Source organism: Natrix helvetica, assembly GCF_964273705.1.
Source record: "Natrix helvetica genome assembly, chromosome: 4".
Taxonomy (NCBI): domain Eukaryota; kingdom Metazoa; phylum Chordata; class Lepidosauria; order Squamata; family Natricidae; genus Natrix; species Natrix helvetica.
The window spans coordinates 128,379,439-128,400,833 of record NC_138550.1 but is presented as its reverse complement, the minus strand read 5'-3'; the positions used below and the strand labels follow the sequence as shown (position 1 = coordinate 128,400,833).

At 38.9% G+C, this 21,395-nt stretch overlaps 2 protein-coding genes across 3 annotated transcripts in view; one reads left to right on the top strand and one right to left on the bottom strand.

Moving 5' to 3' along the window:
- Positions 1 to 12,975: 12,975 nt before the first annotated feature.
- MRPL15 (mitochondrial ribosomal protein L15) lies at positions 12,976 to 18,217 on the bottom strand. The gene is made up of 5 exons (XM_081952546.1): positions 17,999 to 18,217; positions 16,468 to 16,616; positions 14,898 to 15,063; positions 13,762 to 13,885; positions 12,976 to 13,426 (listed from the first exon to the last, which is right to left on the bottom strand). Exons 1-5 carry the CDS (start codon positions 18,113 to 18,115, stop codon positions 13,089 to 13,091), a joined length of 894 nt encoding a protein of 297 aa, XP_081808672.1. The 5' UTR covers positions 18,116 to 18,217; the 3' UTR covers positions 12,976 to 13,088.
- A 1,370-nt stretch (positions 18,218 to 19,587) lies between these two features.
- LOC309391725 (transcription elongation factor A protein 1) overlaps positions 19,588 to 21,395 on the top strand; it is a 40,230-nt gene continuing 38,422 nt past the window's right edge. The window contains exon 1 of one of the 2 annotated variants that reach the window (XM_081952393.1): positions 19,588 to 20,003. In XM_081952393.1, coding sequence (XP_081808519.1) covers positions 19,935 to 20,003 — 69 coding nt within the window. In that variant the 5' untranslated portion in view covers positions 19,588 to 19,934. The remainder of the gene's footprint in view (positions 20,004 to 21,395) is intronic. The other variant, XM_081952397.1, reaches the window with a different exon arrangement.

The following is a 21,395-nucleotide window of genomic DNA, read 5'->3' as shown; positions in this document are numbered from 1 at the left end:
TGAGATGAGTTTCAGAGCTTGATACTGAAGAGTGGAATACAAATGCCCAGAATTTAATCTCCAAGCAATTAGGACACTGAAAAATGTGAATATATTTAGCCTTGATAAAAGAATGACAAAGGAACAAATTCTTCAAGTATTATATCCCAGAGAGGGGCAAGATTTGTTCATGGACATACTGGTAGCAGAAATGGATTCTAGTCCCAGAGATGTAAGTTCTACTTGAATATTAGCAAAAATGTCTTAAAATTAAAAGCAATTCAGTAGTGGAATACATTATCTATTCTGTTCATTATTGTTAGATTTATATTCCATCTTTATTTTATACGATTTAAGAAAGCACTCTGTTCATACAATAATGCTCCTACCTTCAGTTTTCTTTACAACAACACCAATGGTATAAAGGTTGGTCTAAACCCATCCACCCTGCTTTCATGCCCAAGGGAGAAGAAGAACTCAGAACTCATGGTCTTCCAGTGTCTATACTGGCACTTTAACCACTACAACAAAACTGAGATATCAGGAGAGGTGGTAATCTCTCCTTCAATGAATATATTCAAGCTGAGACTGGTAGCCATCTGTTGTGGAACTTTATTTTGGATTCTTGTAAACATTGAGCTTGGCTCAATAATTTGAGTAGACCCTTTAAGCTCTATGTTTTTTTTATGAAATGAAACCAATGTGTTCCTCACTCACTTTTGCCCACCCTCCCGCTACTGGATTATAACTTCCTTGCTACTTCAAAAAAGAGCAGTTATATGGTTCAGTTACCATGTTCTTCAAAGGCATGAAACCTAAATATATTCCTCTAATACCTTGTAGGAGACAAAGCACATCCTCTACTACATTTGTTTTTTGTTTTGTTTTCAATGAAGTCTAGCACAATAAGGACTCACTTGACCTTTGTCCCTTCCATAGTGCATTTTAACATTGTCTTAGAAAAGATATGGTTTTAGATTTTGCAGGGCACAGGTGCACCATCCCGCTATGGACATGACACAGCCTCTGCAGTTGTGATTGGAGTGTAATACTTTTCTTATTACCAGCTGCACTCCGGGGACTGCTTTTGTGGGCTACCAGGAATTTCCTGTGATAGAATATCAGAAAGCTACTGATGACTAGAAGGAGGTGACTTCACAGGGCAAAAGTTCCCCAACTACAATAAACATTCTCACTGTTGCTGTGTGGATTTCCTACCAAACCTCACAGAATTTTTTTTTAAAAAAAAGAATGAAAAGACCAAGCAAGTGGTGCTTCAGAGACACCTTTGCTTAGTTAGAAAAAATGATGCATATAAAGTACAAATACACTATATTATGTGTAAGAAACAGAAATATCTCCAGCATCAGTTTAATTTTCTTTTAAATTAGACCTTATGACTCAAAACAGTTTACAACAATAGTTACACAGAAAAGCAATGCAGGCTGGCTTTTGTTGCGTAAGGAAGGAATATTATTTGGGCTTTGGTTCAAGATAGAAAAAGCAGCGTTTAATGAGCCCTATGCTTCCTTACCCTTTGATTCCTTTACTTCTTTAGTGCTTTGCAGCAGGTGGTCGGCCTGTTACATTCCTTCTGTGACTTATGCCATCCAATTGCGCTTACATCAAAGCTTCTTGATATAGAAACAAGGAACCCTATTTCATATCCAGCACAAAATTCCTCTCAGTTTTTAGTCAACACAGAATATATCAATCAGCAACCAGTTCCATATTATTTGTGTACAATTATATATATATACACACACACACACTCACAATTCACTATGGAAATAGAAGCAAACAACCAACTTCCTTTTCTGGATGTCCTAATCTACAAAAAAAACCAATGGCTCCCTAGGACACACCATCTACCAGAAAAAACCGCACACCAACCGCTACTTAAATGCACAATCTCATCACCACCTTGCACAGATCAACTCTGTAGCCAAGACCCTCATCTCCAGAACCAAACGCCTACCCGACAAAGACCACCTGAAAACTGAATTACATATTCTCACAAACTTATTAATCTCCAACGGATTCCAAAGAAAAACAATTACCAACCTAATCCAAAGGGAGACTCCCCCAAAAAACTGAGACACAGAACAGGACAACGGCATTGACCTCCTCCCTGACATCAAAAGTACCACAGATAAAATCAGCAAAATTCTCCACAAACACAATATCAAGACAGCCTTCAACACTGACCAAAAAACAGCCAACATCCTAAAAAACCCCAAAGACAAAATCCAGCTAGAAAACAAAGGAGTCTACGAAATACCATGCAAAATCTGCCCTGCAACATACATAGGACAAACAAACAGGAGAATAAATGCACGCATCGCAGAACACAAGAACGCAGTCAGAAAAAAAGAAAAAAACTTCCTCCCTTTTCTAGCACCTTAAAGCTACAGGACATGAAATTAATTTTGAAGGAACCATGTTAATCTCCAAAACTGAACACTTCAACAAGAGAGTAGTTATGGAAGCTATCGAAATAGAGAAACACCTCCATAACATGAATAAACGTGATGATACCTCCCGTCTACCAGACATCTAGAAACCAGCCCTGGTAAACAAATGAGCCCCACCCTTCACCCAGGCTGTTACAACACAAAACAACAACGGACCCACAGCCAGCACCAGTCAGCACCAATCTACCAATCATGATACAGCCAAACATCCAATCAATCCACTTACTGAAACAACGCCAGCACTCCCCACCTCCCCACCAAGTTTTATAAAAAGATGTCAGCTCCGGCCATTCTTTAAGCCAAAAACATCAGCCTGAAGATGGTGAGTGAGACATCACCGAAACATTGCCAAGACAATCTCAATCTTACACAGGAAAAGACCTGAATACAACTACAACGGGAAATTACTGAGATTTTAAGACAGAATCACAAATTGGGGGCATGTAAGGATGTATAATTATATAAAGATAATGATGAGAATAGCTAGGAATTGTAACCAGGTCTATATCTCGACCAAAATTAGGTGGGAGGGGAGGGGGGGTTAAAAGTACAATGACTATATATGTATACTTTTTGTTTTATTTTTTTTCAAGAAAGGATGTTAAAATGAAATATGAAATGAAATCAAAAGGGAACTATAAATACCAGTGACATGCGGTGAGGTTTATGGCTGGTGAGGCAGCAATTCTTTTAGGCTTCCTCCCTCTCTCCCTCCCTCCCCCCTCTCGTAAACACACACACACACACACACACACACACGTTGGATTGGACTATCTCTCCTACCCCCTTCCCTCTCTCTCTCTCACTCTCTCTCTCTCAAACACACACACACACACACACAAAGTGTGTGAGGGAGAGGCAGGAAGCCAGTTAAAGAGCCATACTGGAGCACACACACTTTCCCCCAGCCCCGGAAGGATCCAGCCCAGCTTCACTGATTACAGGTTTGAAAAGGCAACGTGGCTCTGCCTGCAAGGGAGAGCACAAGCGAGCCAGAGTCCTTCCCTCCAGCCTTTGCCCAAAGCCCCACACCAGGAGGATGAAGTTTGAATTCCTCCCCCTCCCTCCAACCCACACGTAGCTTTTCCAGCTGTTTCAGAGAGGATTTAAACTCTGCTCTTGCCTCGGGTCCTCTGAAGAAGCCCCGCCCAAATGAGCACTCTCCACTATGAGGCAGGAGAACTGGGTGCCTCACCTACGTCAGGAATTTTTAGGCTTTTAACCCTTGCTTAACTTAAGGGTTAAAAGCCTAAAAATTCCTGATGTAGGAGCGGCACGCAGTTATCCTGCCTCATAGTAGAGGGCCCTTTTTAGAGGCTTTTTTAAACAGTTAATCAGTCATCCACGGTGAGGCAGGCTCAGGCAGCAAATAGCTCAGTCTGACCTCAGCTCTCACCTTTTCCCCTTTACATTTTCTTTTCTTTTCATGATGACAGTGGTGAGGCTGTGCCTCCCTTGCCTCCCCTGACTGCACGTCACTGATAAATACCATCAACATAAAACAGAGCTTGCTTAGAAGCTGAAATACACCAAGTAAATGATAAGAGTGGGAAGAAAAGAGGAGAGGCAAGAAGAAAGGAATAGGAGAGAGGGCAAGGAGGGGGGAGAGGAGGAGAGAAATGAGGAGTGGAAAAGGGGGAGAGGAGAAGGAGAGAGGAAGGAGAAGTAGAGTAGGGAAGAATGACAGATGGAAGAAAGGAGGTAAGGGAGGGGGAGGAGACAGAGGGAGAAGAAAGTGATGGATAAGGATAAATATGGTGTATGGAGAGCAGAAGAGCTAAATAATTGTGTTTTGGGAGTTGATGGTACGATGAATTGATGTAAACATTTAATAATACAAAATGATGTTGGTTATGTAAGTATACATGTGACTATATGTTGTGAAAATGGAAAAATAAAAAAAATTACAAGCAAAAAAAATTCCTCTTGTTTTTTTAGTCGACACAGAATATTTGTATTTTAGCTAGATCCTCCTCCTCATAATTGGTAAGGCCACACTTTGAATACTTCATTTAGTTTTGGTCACCACGATGTAAAAAAGATGTGGAGACTTTAGAAAGTGTGCAGAGAAGAGCAACAAAGATGATTAGGGGACTGGAGGTTAAAACATATAAAGAACGGTTGCAGGAACTGGGTATGTCTATTTTAATGAAAAGAAGGACTAGGGGAGATATGATAGCAGTGTTCTAGTATTTCAGGGGCTGCCACAAAGAAGAGGGAGTCAAATTATTCTCCAAAGCACCTGAGGGTAGAACAAGAAGCAATGGGTGGAAACTAATCAAGGAGAGAAGCAACTTTAGAACTGAGGAGAAATTTCCTGGCAGTTAGAACAATTAATCAGTGGAATAGCTTGCCTCTAGAAGTTGTGAATGCTCCAACACTGGAAGTTTTTAAGAAGAGGTTGGATAACCATTTGTCTGAAATGATGTAGAGTTTCCTGCCTAGGCAGGGGATTGGACTAGAAAACCTCCAAGATCCCTTCCAACTCTGTTATTCTATTCTATTCTATTCTATTCTATTCTATTCTATTCTAGTCTATTCTAGTCTATTCTAGTCTATTCTAGTCTAGTCTATCAATGTCATTGTGAGATCCAGAGCAAATGAAATTCTATGGTCCATGCACATGCAGCATAGAAGAGGGGTCAGGTCTCAAAGTATCAATACGGACATCTGCACTAGAAATAAGTGCAATGCAAGTATCTGGCCAACCTGTAAAGTGAATAATAGCTTTGGACAAAGTCACTTGGACCTTGGGCTGGGAAGAACAGAGTCTATGCCAGAAAATTCATAGGAAACTATGAACTATATCCAAGTGCTGCCTAGTAGTTCATTTGTAAAACAATTCTACAATAGGAAATGGGAGAGGGCTGAGCTCCACCCCAGGGAAACAGTATACAGTTCCCACCAAGCAAAGACCCACAAAAGGAAGAGATGGGATGTTTCTCCAGCAATAATCATTTCAATAGAAAAGTCAGAAAAACTATAACCCCATCTTCCACTCCATCCTCTATTCTGAGAAGCCAAGAACATGAGCAAGCCAAAATCACTGTACTTACCCTATGACACAATCTTTGATTTTCCCACAATTCTAGTACACAGAAAAGTGCCACCCTGTAGTACAAAGGAAACTCAGCATACAAGAAGTTCAAAGAATAATCCTTAATCAACTCAGGCACTTGGGAATCACACTTAGGGTCATAGTAAGAAGACAATGAGAAACAACAACAATATATTGTAGACCACCTTAATTGCATTGACAACTTCTAAGTTGTTAATAAAACAATAAAAACTTTACATTCATCTGGGCACATTAAAGAGGAATTGTGATGCATGATGATGAGGATATTGGAATTTTATATATAAAACATTCCCTTCTCACCCCTATTGGTAGTATGTCTTCCTCAAAGGCCTCAAAAGCAAAAGATGAAAATATCAAATTATTTCTTTGAAAAGAGCGTAACATAGTTGTGCCATGCCAGGAGTATTTTTTCCTTGTAACAAACCTCTGATGGATTTCTGAGATGGATTTTGCCTGATAATCTGATTATCAGATTTTATTACACTATCTTTTATATCTCACTTTTTGGTTGTTGTTTTGATTTATACCTTTTCCTGCATTTTGATGATTCTCTGTGTTGCACTGGCATACTGTAAGTTATGAGTGAAAATACAATTCTGCCCAAGACTGAAAAACTGCTCAGCTCCTTCAATCTGCTTCCAAAAAGGCAAGGGATGGAGAAATATCCTAAATCTGTGGTTCCCAACTATGCACCAGGGCACAGCAAACTTGCAAGGATGTCATAGATATTTTAAATGTTTGCACTATCCATTTGTGATGTTGTATCTTTGTGCACTAAGGGCACCATGAACTGAAAAGTTTGGGAATCTCTGTCCTAGATCTAATATTTTAAAGATATTTGTTTGCCTGCTAGTAGCAATGACCATGATGTTGCTGATCTCAGAACATAAGGTCCTGCCCTGTAACAGGTTGGCTGCTGGAATAGTAGTGGCAATCACCTGACTCTTCTTACTGAACATGCCCATCTCTTAAGAATATAGAGCACTTTGTACAGTTTGTCTTCTGTCAGGAAGCCAATTTGTCACTCATGAGTGCAACGGATACTATCAGGGTTGTCCAAAGGAATGGAAAACAAAATTGCATTGGGGCTGGAACAATATGGTTAAAGCTTTGTTGTTGTTGGTTTTACTGTGCTTCAATGTGCAACACACATAAAAATGGGCCTAGCTTTGATTACATTGTTATAGCCACACAACTTTTTTGACCACATTCTGAGGATACTATTGAACATGGTCATTCAACCTTCAGTCTAATCAACTCCTGTACATGTCAGGGTTCCAAGTAACACTCCTAACAAAAGAAGAGTGCGAGGCTTGAGTTTTCTCAAAGTTCTATTTTATTAGAGATGTCATATTGGCACATCTGGGGAAAAACCAAATCTGCAAGCTTCCAGGTTTCCCCCACCCAAGTGGAAGTTCAAGTCACTGCCCAGCATCCACATGTCCATCACATGGTCCAATCAGACATTGTCTCAACTGGAGATGCTTCCCAGTCACACCACTTCAGGTGCAGGGCAAGACGTCCTTGACTCTCTCAGAAAGGAATGTTATTTTGACTATATCTATTACACTCCATATAATTCCCCCCTCCCAATTTCCCACAGCATTAAATGTGGCAGGCCTGAAGGACCAATGCAATAGATGGCTTCCAGGCCTGACAGTACGTTTGCTGGGGACTACTATATTATTTATCTCAAAGTCTGGCTGATACTACCATTTTCCTAACTACTGATCAAACAAGGCTGTTTTTCCTAGCCATACTTCTTTTGGAATAATGTCTTGCCCTCCTTGTCACAATACCTAAAGCCATCAAAATAAAACATACCTTGAACATTATTTCCTGTGAATGAATGAAGACTTGCTTAGTCAAATGTGAATCTGGAGGACATCTCAATTATGCTGAAGCTACACTGCCTGAGGCACGTTGATTTGAGGCAAGCAGTCTTCCCAGTTTCCCCAGTTCTTGGAATTGCCACCTGGCATTGTAATTGTCCAGCAATTCTTGGACTTGTGGTGTCAACACATTTAAGAGTCACAAGGTCGCAAAGGTTGCTTTTCAGAATACAAATCAGAACTTGGCATGTTTTATTAGCAAAGTTAGGAAAGATCACTTTGTTTTAACGTGTAATAATCATTGGGTAGTTTAACATCCCTTTATAAGGTATTAGAAGCCATATCAGGAAGTAGAAAATATTATTCCAAGTTAAATGAAATGTAATACCTTCCCCTGGTGTTCATTGGGGGAATTTTTCTTTTTTTTAATAAAAGCTCTCTGCCCTCTACAAGTAAATTCTAGTGGTTCTCACAATCAGGTAATTTGACAATATTCTTCTTTGTTTGCATTTTGAAATTGTTGGCATGCCTTCCTTTTTCAAATGGTTTTATGATTCCCAAAATATGTACAATTTCTAGTTTTATTTGTTTTGATAGTGAAATTTTAAATCTTACACAGGGTTTCAAAATAACTTTCAAAGTAATAAAAGTAATTTTTGCTATTCAAAGTAAGTGCATTCTGTAATGTCACTGTGAACACTGAATTAGCAGCTCAACTGGAAACATCAGAATTGGGTGACTAAAGTTTTTGGGTGTTTTGCATGTCCACAAATGACTGTGAAAGCACTGTGAATATTAATTTGGGGGTTGCAAATAAATTTTAGCTAATAAGTATTTACAAATATGAATCAACTGTGCATGCACTGTTTATTAGTAGGCTTCATGGTTATCCGGATGATTTACAGGAATGATAACCCAATACTTCTGAAAGCCATGCACTTGTCTACCTTATCTATAAATTTAGATATTAAGGGAGCAGTTTGCTGAATGTTTTTTGTTGTTATTTCATGGGGCTTATTCCAAAAGACGTATGCATAGGGGTATGGCTTCAATATATAACTATCCTATATGGCTTCAGAATGTCTGACAATGAAAAAGGATAAGGATTGGTCTAAAATCAAGCCCTCATTTAGCTTTGAGCCAAACACTATGTCTTTGCTTAATCTCATGGTTGGGATAGAAGCCCTTTCCTCCCCAGGCACAGTGCTACTGCCACCATGTGTTTTGAGATGAGATCTCTCCTCTAGAAAGTAAAATAGCAAATCTCAGCAGGGGAAAGAAATGTTTACCCACTTTGCTTGGTCTCCCTTTCTTCCTCAGCTGGAGGAGGCAGGATTTCCAATATTTCAGTTTTTTTTTAAAATCAAAGTTTATTAAGAGAGGTAAAATAGAAATGACAGAATGTCCATCAGACAAAAGCTGTCTCTTTTGGATCAGACTGAGGGAGTGGGGCATTAAGGAGACCATGGGAAAGTTACTTCAGTGTTTCTTGTTTTTTCCTTTTCAGAATATCTGGCAGCTCTAGGAACCTTATTATTCAACCAGCCAGAAAGTTTGAATTTGTAAGGGTGAAGCAAATAGAAATAGCAAAGGAAGCATGGTGTACGCATATCCTCTGCCACCTTTTCAGGAACAGCCAGTGACTGAATAGCACTTCCAGTGAGTCAAACCCACCTGTGTTGAATGTCCTCTGCCTGAATTCCTCCCATTCACCAGATGAGATGAAGTGCAAAAAGGCAGCGGGGTTGTTCTTGAACCAGGTGAAGAAGAGCCCATGTAATTTCAGAGTACCGTGAACTTAAGTTGAAGAATCACAGGATTGCTTTACATTGTTTCAAAGAAAATGATCTAACTTGTTAGAGATTGTGCAATGGGAATAAACTTAGGAGAAAGACAGGCATTACTGTACTTTACCATTACTGGTAATGACAATTAAGAGAATACTTGTAAAAGGACTCTGAACTGTTGGGAGTCATTCAGCAAAAGGCAAGAATGAGAGACAGGTGGTCTAAAATGGCAACAAATGAGAGGAGGTATAAACTGAACTATTTAGGGAAATTTAGCCACAGGTGAAACTTATGGCCAGGTTGTTGTGCTCATTATTCCCATAGTAACAAAGATATGGTTTTAAGATGGCATTTACTGTCCCAGATTCTCCTGTCTGACTAGATAATGAGAATACGATAGGTAAAGTTTATAATCCAGTATGTTCAGTCAATCCAGTATAATCCATCCATCCAGATCATGGTTGTGTCAAAGTTTTCAAAAGGCAACTGGACTTTGTTTTTGCTTGAAGATGCTTCACTTCTCATATCATTGCATTCTTCAGGTGACCCTGAGGGCTCAGATAAACCTCCAAGTGGTCTCAACTACTCTCAGAAAGAGCGCTAATGACCAGAGGACTACAAGGAGTATAAATCCTTCCATTCTCCATCTTCTTTGAAAACTGAAGAAGCTTCTTGGATGAGAAGTGAAATATCTTCAAGAAAAACGAAAGTCAAATTGTCTTTTAAAAAAGCACTTTTGAGATTATCATCCAATAGTTGAAATATGTGTCCATGAACTGTCCAAAAAAGTATCATGGACTGTAACTGGCTGTTTGGAATTCAAATGAATGGGTAAGCTATGGTTTCAAAATTCTGTTTATATTATCATAGCAATTATATTTTCATTCTTAATTTTACTCTGAAAGACAAACTTCAAGACCACCTTTTTACATTCACTTCTTTCAATTTTGGAATGAGGGGAAGGTAATGAAATCATCATTAGCAGTACCTTAAGATTTATCAACCATCCTAAACATTTTGACTTTGCCCAATTATCAAGCCATTTAGCTGTGCATATATAATGTAATAAAATTCACCTCAATGGAAATAAATATTTATTTTTTTCAGTAATCTTCACTTTTGAGTTAGTTTTTTTGGCCCAGGGCCAATTCTCATCCTCATGAAACAATGTTTCACAACATTGTAACCATTTCTTCAATATATATTGGCTAAAACTAAGTCCTTTATCCTGAAGCAAGTTTAGCGAGTGCTTTTCCTGTTATGGTACTTTTAGATTTCTACATATACAACAAAACAGGAAAGCTGAAGCAACAATTCATTTTGAATCTGTGAAAAACAGATTTGGCTTTTAGACAAGTTCTTTGATTTGAGTAGTTGGTTGGCTCAAATTAAAAGAAGTCAACACATAAAAAAATTACCCGGCGGAAGGGGCAGTGATAGTTATCTGGTAATAGATAAGCTTTTGATAGGTTAATAAGTAGGAAATTCTTTACAGCAGTGTGATTTAAAACTAATATATATAAAATAGTATCTTTTCAAATATATTTTAAAAACAATTAGTGGTTTTTCTTTTTTAAAATATAGCATTGCCACCTTTGTTCCTTTCTAATTTTTAGTTGATCATAATTACCTTTCTAGAATAAAATAACCGGATTCTGTGGAACGTGGCAGTTTTGGCTCTTTTAACATATTGATAGCATTACAGAATTGGTATCAGGATACAGCTGCCTTGTGACTACAAGGGTGCTTGACAAATATGTACTATCCAATCAGTGCACGTCACTAGACATCTGTTTCCTGTTTTCATTCTTTCCCCATTTTCATTTTATCAGTTTCCCTTTCACCTGAAGTTTATTTAGAATACTCCACAATATGTACATTTTATATTAAGAATGTGGTGAAAAGTATTCTTAAACACATATAGCAACTTGCTCATCAAACATAGAACAAACTTATGGAAATAGGTTTTGTATTCCTTATAACATATATAAATGTAGTTTACAGACAAGAGAGACTTTTGCCTAAACTTCACTGCAGGAGTATCTTACTGCCAGTCAATTAATGTCTCAAATTCTGGAATGCAATAATCAACTCATGAAAAAGTGTTGTGCTATCCAATGAGGGAAATCTACTCATATTTTCCTGTCCTTGTTCACTCTCAAATTAAACCATCACGCCTGAAAAAATATATATAATTTGTTAATCTAATCTCTAATACAGGATAGGACAGTCAATATAAAAAGAAATATTGTATTAACTATGCTCCAGTTACTGGGTTTTATTTTTAACTAAAGTAACCACCTTAAAGAAATCTGTCCAATATAGCATGGAAGTGACAAAATATATATATCAGACTCTTCACTAACCAACATTATTAATCTAAATATATGAAATGAACAAAAAGTAGGAATGCGTAACTCATCTGAATTACAATACATGATATTCCACCATACTTTAATCTCTATTAGTCATACATTTGTATAGTCACCTGCAAAGGTATTAAGAGTTACATGTATGCACACACACACACATGCACTCTCCCCTTGATAAATATGACAAGTAGATAATCTGTGACCAAATAACTGGGTCGTTTTTTTTTAACTGAGAGTTTTCTAAGTAAATATACCTATAGCGCTTATGGAACTTCTAGTTAGCAAAAAGCTCTTAGAATTCCCTTTCTCCCCCTCTCCTCCCCCCGCCCAATTTTTGAGAATGAATTCTGAAAATGATGTACACTTTCTTATTCTGAGTACACTAGTAAATATACATTGATACACTGTCCATAGCAACATTACTCTTTCATTCCTTGGTATGAATAGATTTGTTGCCCATAAAGGAGTTATTAAATCTGATATAGCGATCAAAATATAAAAGTGAGTCTGTACAGGGAGATGTAACAGCACAAGCAGGTTTTCTTGCTAAAGAGAATAAGCTTTGGTGCTTTAAAACAAAATATTAAAAGCCACACTTGTAAAGAGAATATCTTTGTATAATTTAAGCACTAGCTTATTTTTTAAAATTATACTAAAAGGTAAAGATTCCCCTCGAACATATGTGCTAGTCGTTCTCAACTCTAGGGGATGGTGCTCATCTCCGTTTGAAAGCCAAAGAGTCAGCACTGTCCGAAGACGTCTCTGTGGTCTTGTGGCTGGCATGACTTAACGCTGAAGGAGCATGGAATGTTGTTACCTTCCCACCAAGGTGGTCCCTATTTTTCTACTTGCATTTTTACATGCTTTTGAACAGCTAGGTTGTCAGAGGCCAGGACAAGTAACGGGAGCTCATTCCGTTACGCGGCAATAGGGATCGAACCGCTGAACTGCTGACCTTTCTGATTGACAAGCTCAGCCACCGAGCCACCGTGTCCCAAAATTATCCTAGATATATCTTAAAATAATTGCAATACCTTAAATTATTATTCAAACATTTAAGATGCCATTATATGATCTTATATGTATTCAGTCAGTTATTCAATTTATACATTCACCTATCTCAGATTGACTGTGGAAGGCTAACAACAGTAACAAAAATCATCAAGACATAACTATAAAAAATAACATACACATTCAGCAGCTGAGATATAAAAATATATAGAACCAACAACAAGAAATAAGCATAACCACTATACAAACTTTGCTACCCATCTGGATCTCAAGCTAAAAGGGTATGAAAGGCATATTTACTGAACTCCTAGAAGAAAGCAATACAGGAAGAAGACCCAGAAATCTGCAATAAGTGACTTAAAGGATGGGACAGAGTAAGTCTGTACATTAAAGATTAATCATACTAAAAATTGCATCTGACACAAGGAAAATAAGCTCTAATGCAGATAAATGTTCATGTTTTATTATACTATTGTTACTACAACTGATTCATTTAAAAAAAAAATTCATTTATATTACATGTAAGAATTAAATGGCATATCCAATTCCAGCATTCAGGAGCTGTAATATTTTAGCAACTTCTCATCTGTTGGTTTCAAAATCTTCTTTTCTGACATATTTACTATCCAACCTGGAGAAAGTCCAAAGAAAATCTGCCTAGGGTCCTTCCGAGTGCTCAGCATTTGGAAGAGTTCATCTTTGGTAATATCTGGTAATGTATAACCATATTTTTGGGAAAGTTCTATCCTTGCTTCAGCAACCTTTGAAGGATCAGCCAAGTAGCCTCGGTTTGCAGGATCTGTATAGTAATGGACAAGATCTTCAGGAGGAAGCAATCGCCTTGGAATAGGTTTGCCTCTTTGAAAAAATGGCACTGGCTTGCAAAGAACCTCTATGTATAAAACATGGAATAGAGAGATAAAATATTATTTTAACATTAACAATCCAACTTCTGGAATAATTGTTAACACAAAATACAAAATACACTTTCTTACATGTTGTATATTGTACTGTTAAAATAAACCTGATCATATTTTTCTGCTCTAATGATATCTGTAGGGCAAAAACTATAAAACTAACATTCAGATTGAACCTGGTGAAAAGTATCAGAGATCCTTTTTTTAAATTATTGTTGCAAAGCTTTTATTTTTAAATAATGACATATTGATGTTTTTAAATAATATTTGGCAAGTTTAAATAACATGAAAATGTATTGAAAATTCTTACCCAAACTCCTTGGATCATAGAAAGCTGTAGTAATTACACCACCATTTTTTTCAACAGCAGCTATGGCTAGTTCAGATATCCACTGTACTTCAATGTTTATTTTTGCTGCAAAAGTATCAGCACCCTGTAAGTTTACATAAACTGAAGTTAATTACATAACATCACTGTAAAACATCATTCACCCATCTGCCCATTCTAAAACACAAGTTATCAGCCAGCTATTTCAGGATTAGTGGAGTTTACTTTGTACTGTAGGAAATTCAACCTGGTGCAAGTTATAGTGGTCTGGATTATAATTGGGATCAGGTTTAAATTTGAAAACAAGCTTTCTGGAGCACTCATCATTACATTCAGTCTTACCGTGATAAAGAAGAAATAGATTCTTTTCATTGGGAGTTTCAATATTTATTTTTAACTGACTCACAACTCCAGTGACTTCCAACTTCCTGCCAGCTTCTACGTTGACTTTGCTTGTGGGAAGTTGGCAAGAAAGTTCACAAATGGCAATGACATGATTGTGGGATGGAAATGGTGGGAAATCAAGTCTTGCTGTCAAGCAATCATGTGACTACAACAACTGGAACTTCAAGGACAGTTTTAAGTATCACTCGTATAGTGCCAAAGTTCAGTCACTGAACAAGTGATTGTCCACTGAGGACCACCCGTACTTTGTCATATTCTCATGCGTGTAGAGTGACATCTCACAAGAACAGAAACTTTCTTCTGATAACTCATGTTTAGATCATCCTTTGGGGATGATGATACATTTCATTTTCTGCCTTCCTGGTCTGCTATCCAGATAATTCCTATAAATTACATGGGTATTTCCTAACAGTAACAGAGCTCTGACAAATATAGCCCTTAGCCTGAAATTGTAGTCCCATCAGTTTGAGATTATGGTCATTTTAAAAATATTTCTGATTAATTATATGCCATTTTGGTGGTATATGTTTCTAAAATACTATTAAATAATTGTTTTGAAAATATTCAGATGCATAAAGCTCATAGACAAAAAACCTAATTACTAACAAACAAAAAACAAAACAAAAATACAATGTTTTGAGAATATTATTGAAACTGTTCAATAACTACAAAACTACAGTAAGTTCTTAAAAAACCACACGTTATAGACTTGCCTCTTCCACAAGATGTACACCATAATGTCTTTTGGATGGCTGCATTGTTACACCTCTGGCATTTGTCAGTTGCGTAAGATCTATTGGTTGCGTGGGATCAATTCTGCCTAAATCAATAAGGTATTGCAACTTTCTGAGGCTGATAGGTGGATACTGACGCCGGAGACTGTGAAATGAAAAGAAAATAAACATTCATAAAGTAAATCCAATTCAAAGTAATTTAAGAATATCAATAGTATAATACATCAGCACATTGTTCTTGGACAACCATCCTCAGTGAAAGATGAAATTGTTTTATCTATGGAATATTCTTCTGCAATCTTACAGATTCACTCAAGCCTATATATCTTTATGTGGCAAACATGTTTTGCAAAACGAAGACCAGCTTAATATTGTGTACTGACAGAACCCATGCCACTTAACAATTCAGAAATAAAAAGGTAAACATTCCTCTTACAAAGTCTTTTTTAAACAGTTCTCTTTAACAGCCTAGCTATAAATTGCAAATACAAAGATAAAAGGAACTATAATAATATAACATTTGACTAATGCAACTAAAACAAGTGTTTTTCTGATGGCCTGAATTATCATGTTCTAGTAAAACTAGTTCACGTTGATACTTAGAATATTGAATACTGAATATAATATTGAATACATTGAATACTCAATATTTTTAGATGTCTGTATTTTTTGAACAATATACTTATGTGGAAATTTAAAGCTAGACAAGGAAAATTTGTAGATGTCCTTCTTATAATGTTGGAATGAAATTTATGGCCCTGATTATTCATTGGATTAAAGATCTGATAATACTAGTGAGTATGGAAGGTAAGACACTCTTAAAGACACACACATATGAACAATAATATATCATCATCTTTAATTTAAATTGTTGTGACCACACATACATTACTTCAATTGTATCCCTTGTATGCTATGAAATTATGCAAATTACAGACTTTAAAGGACAATTCTCTCACTTGTGGTTATAGGAACAATATTTAAAATGTTATTTAAAATGTTAATCTAATCACTACAATTTAGATGAATGTACATCAAAATACTCAGAAGGTTCATTTATGTTTTTATTGTGAAAATCAATTATCAGTTGTTTCAGAAGTCATTTGTAATGAGATCTGAGGAAGGATTCCAATCGTAGTGGGAAAGAATAAAATAGACTAATTTCACATTCTTACAAAAATGAATAAAGTTATGATAAAAACTTTATCCTACCTGTTATATAGAATACAGAGTTTAAATGATATAATACCTTCTACCCCTTATTTTCCCATGACAACTGTTAGTGGGTTAGACTGAGAGACAATGACTAGTCCAAAGTCACCTAGCCAGCTTTTATGTCTAAGATGATAATAAATTATCATTATTGGACACCATTTTGAAAATATGTACATTGACAACATTTCCATCTGTCAATTACATAACGTCATCTTGGATTCATACAAATACCAGTCCTATAGAATAATTCAATACGCATGAAGGCAAACACCAGCTGAAGAAGCAACAGATATTATTTCACATTTTTGTACATATAATAAAGGAATAAACTTACTGATGTCCTTCATTGTAGCCATATTTTGGAATAACCAGATAAAACGGTGTTTGGCCACCTTCAAAGCCTAATCGAGGAAGTGACCCAGATTTCGCTTGTCCACCAGTTCTCTTTGGAGGATTATATCTTCCACGACCTTGTATTTTTTTCTTAAAAAGCAATATGTTAACATGAATTTCATATTCAAATGTAATTCAGTTCCGGCCTCCTCTTTTACTTCTTTGTCCTCATAGGCTATCCCATTCCCTACACCTCTATTCCCATATGAATGTACAAAAACCATTGTCAAATCTCTCATTCCTCCATCATTAGATATTGAAACAACTTCACATTCTGCACTATTTTCTCCAGAGCAACTGAGGGCAGGACAAGAAGCAATGGATGAAAACTAATCAAGGAGAAGCAACCTAGAACTAAGGAGGAATTTCCTGACAGCTAGAACAATTAATCATAATGTGCCTCCAGACGTTGTGGGTGCTCCAATACTGGAATTTTTCAAGAAGAGATTGGGCAACCATTTGTCTCAAATGGTATAGGGCTGTGATGGCGAACCTATGGCACGCGTGCCACAAGTGGCACGCGGAGCCATTTGTTTTTAAAAGCTATTTTTCGCCTTCCCCAGGCTCGAGGCTTTATAGGAGCCTGGGGAGGGCGAAAAGAGCCCCCCCGCCCCCCCGGAGGCTTCATGGACCATCCCTGAAGCCTTCGGAACGCTTAAAACCACCCTCCGAGCAAACCGGAAGTGACTTCTGGGTTGCTCGGAGGGTCGTTTTAAGCGTTCCGAAGGCTTCAGGGAAGCCTCCGGACAGTCCCTGAAGCCTCCGGAGGGCCTCCGGGGGGTCAGGGGAGGCTCTTTTCGCCCTCCCCAGGCTCCTATAAAGCCCCTGGAGCCTGGGGAGGGCAAAAAAAAATGTAAAAATGGGGGGGTCGCGCATTCTGCGCGCATGCGCACTGGGGGAGTGTCGCACATTGCATTATGGGTGCGGCACGCCCGCACTCGACCCCCCTGCGCTCCCCCGACTTGTGGCACGCGAGCCAAAAAAGGTTTGCCATCACTGGTATAGGGTTTCCTGCCTGAGCAGGCGGTTGGACTAGAAGACATCCAAGATCCCTTCCCAAATTCTATTCTTATTCTATTCCATTCCCTAATCGAACATATCAGCATATTTTAAAAGGATTAGAGAAAACAGTCAAGTGAAAGAAAACCGTAGGACAGGGGTGTCCAAACTTGGCAACTTTAAAACTTTAAGTGGCTGGGGAATTCTGGGAGTTGAAGTCCACAAGTCTTAAAGTTGCCAAGTTTGGACACCCCTGCCGTAGGACATTAATATAGGATAAGTGAATGCGGGAGAATGGTAAAAACTACCAGCAAAAACTACAGAAAGAGCAAAGCGGGAGGGGGGGGGAATCTCCGAAGTTGGCTTCACGTGGCAAAGGGATTTTCCTTCGTTTTCGCTAAAACAAAGCCAAAGCGGCCTACGTTGTTGCAGCAGCCGCAGCCCAGCGGAGAGCGAGAAGCCCTTCAACTCACCTTTCGCCGGGACCCAGGGTTAGGCCGTAGGTTGCCGAGGCTGACCCTAGGCAGGCTCTGCAACAGCTCCAAGGCTTTCATCCTGTTCCCCCCGCCAGGTGCCCGCGAAGCAGCCATCGCCTTCGCGCAATTAATCACCAGGGCAGGGGCCAGGAGAACCGTCGCCCTGCAGGAAAAGGGCAGGCTCGCACGCGGCCTCTTGCGCAGGCGCACGGAGACAGAGAGCAACGAAAAATAAGGAGTCTCCCCTCACGGTTTACTTAAGGGTATGCTTTTCGCCACGCGAAAGCTACTTCAGAGGCAACCGTTGTCGGGAAGTCGCAGCGTTACGGACTGAGTAATATTGTAACGCAGGACACGGACATTTTCTGAGGTTTTTTTTCCCCCCTGTGGGATCCTTTTAATCTGATTTTGATAAAACTATAATGTACCGACTGGGGTAGTGAAGATGCAAAAGGGCTGCGTGAAAATTAGTGCTTTTAAACCACTTGTGCACCTGAATGCATAGCTTGTTTTTGATAACATGCACTTTTTTTATTGCGCTGTCTGGAGAGCTGTCTTGGAAAAGGTTGTCTATTAAAATACGGCACTGGATTCTCAAAAAGTGTTTTTCAATAGTCACTTAAAGCGCTTGATTTAAGCTTCACTATTAGAATGAAGATTACATGTCAAAACTGGTGCACGCTGACTACACCTACCCCGTCTTTCCATATACCGACTGGTGGATTAAAAGAAAACCTACATTTTCAATACAAATATTAAAAATGAATGCGCAGCGTTTTTATAGCACTCGCAAAATCTCTTGAGGCTGAAGTGCTGATTTTGTTCTACTCGGCAGGACAGGCTGTTTGTTGCCTAATGCCACACAGCTGCAATAATATTGACATTCTTACTTTCTCTTTTGAACAGCTGCCGCGTTTCCTTACAGAGTTTATCGCTCCAAGATTTTTTTTCCTCCGCGAAAGATATTTAATGGGCAGAGTAACATCTCAAGAAAGAAGCCATTTCTAATTCTCAGCCCAACTCACCTCAAAGAGTGGTGGAAAACGTAGGAGGAAGGAGGATTGTCTCTTTGGGAAGACAAACAGGAGGAAGAGAATTTTCGATTGTCTTTATTTTTTTAAAAAAAATGCTCTTTAAAGACGGAAAACATGACAGCCCCCCTCCCCCTTGATGAAGTCCAACTGTCAAAAGGAATAGCCATTTATTATTTATTTATTTATTAGTTTGCCAAACATGTACAATATAGCAGGTATAAATATAAACATGGATATAAACGAAATAAATGAATACAAATAGATGGGGACAGTAGGACAGGGACGTTGGGCGCGCTGGTGCGCTTATGCACGCCCCCAGTTCTATGGTGAGGAATGATGGGAGCCTTTTGAAGAGCGCATGTTGCCAATCTTCGTATCAGCTAAAATAAAGCACGCTATCAAAAGCAAAAAAGAAAGAAAAAGTCGGTGAATTTCACCTCTAAAATACTTTTTTGCTAAAATTCTTCCCGGCTTCAGCTCCAATGAGGCCCCAGGGGAAGCCACGTGACCCGAACTGGGAGCTCCCAGAATCCCTTGCGTTGGCAGGGGTTGAAAGTGTGAAATCTCCGGCAAAGAGCCGTCGCCTACGCCGAGTAGCCCATCAGAGCGCACGCGCGGGGAGCCTAAGGGAAGCCGGGCTGGCGGCTCAAACCTTCTTTTTCCTTCCCGCCCCCGTTTCAACGGTCGCCTCCGCACTCTCTCAACTGGGCAGGAGGGAGCGGGAGCCCGCGCACCCCCCTCCCAACCCTTCCCAGGGAAGGGAGGCGGGCCTGCTGAGTCTCCTCCGTCTCCCTGGTTCCAATCGAGTTCCTGTGCCTCCCGTTTTCCCCACCTCCCTCCAGCACGCCCGCCCGCCCCGTCAGTGTCTGACTAGCCGACGCGAGAGGAGAGCCCAGTGTATGTGCGGCAACACCATGTCTGCTCCGCTCCCAGCCATTGTCCCGGCCGCCAAGAAGGCCACCGCCGCGGTGAGTGAATAACGGAATGACGGTTCTTATCTCTGGGGTCCAAGAGGGCGCGACGAGATAGGAGCTTGCCGGGCAAAGGGAGAAGAGGAAGCGTCGGTTCAGGCTAAGCGAGGCTTCCTGCAGCGGGCCTTGCTTTTGAGTAACGCATATAGACTCACCCATGCAGATCTTTTCTGACCGGACAGGCGACTTAGCCGCCTCTCCCATTGACTTGGCTCTGACGCGGCGCTCTCTTATTTCCTGGAAAATACCGTATTCCCTCAGAACGCCTGAGCTTTTCTGATGGTCTTGACCAGGGGTTCCCAACTTGGCAACTTTAAGACTTGTGCACTTCAACTCCCAGAATTCTCCAGCCAGCTTCTCCATAGCTAGCTGGAGAATTCTGGGAGTTGAAGTCCACAAGTCTTAAAATTGCCAAGTTTGAAGACCTCTGGTCTTGACCGTTTGCTTGCAATCTGGGAGGTTTTGGGTCCAATAGCAGGAATACAAGATTAATAAATCTGATACTTACATTTCCAAGCAAAGTTTTTAAAATTTGACAATATCCACCGTGCTCTCATTTCCTAGGTCTTCCTGGGTGCTTAGAAATTTAATTAGGACAGCTCCTTCCAACTTTTTAATACTTTATGAGGAAGCTTCAAACTCTATGTGAAAAACATGTTTTATTGTATTCTGCTGTAAGTTTTTAAGGGGTGTAGATACTATTTTAAAAAAGGAAAAAAATTAAAAATGTCAGGTCCTTGGCACAAAATTGTTGAAAAGATGCTGCATAGGGAAACAACACTTTTATATTTTAAGCTAAAAAATAACCACTTTTTCACCATTTTAATTGGCCTTTCCAAAGTAGCTTGGTGTGAATTCTTGCATCAAAATAACTGAAGCGTGAATTAGCGAGAATTGTGTTAATGTCAGCTACCATTCAAGAGTGTCCTGAAGAAGTAGCCTTAAAAGCATTATGCACGTAATTGCTGAAAATGATTTTAAGTGTTAAGTTGTGAAATTTGTGAAAAACATTTTTATGGGATTCTGTTGCACGGAATATTTTTCAGCTTTTTTCTATTAATAATACTGATGGATCATTATAATTTTAGATGATAGTTTGATATCTTTGGATGCCCAAAATTTAATTTTAAATGAACACTTGATGACTACATTTACTGGTGATACAAACTGTTCAAAGTTGTAAAATAAAAAGAGAGATCCAGTTTCAGTACAGCTATTAAATTCAGTGTAAAAAGGTATAAATTATATACATTGACAGAAAAAGTCTGGACTGTGTTAATGAAATCTGAATCTGCCAGTGACCAAAAAGTGATTTTTGAGTTATCATGGACATGAAGATGTCAACCCACTCACAATATTTTAAGAAAAAGGATAAAAATCTTATCTACA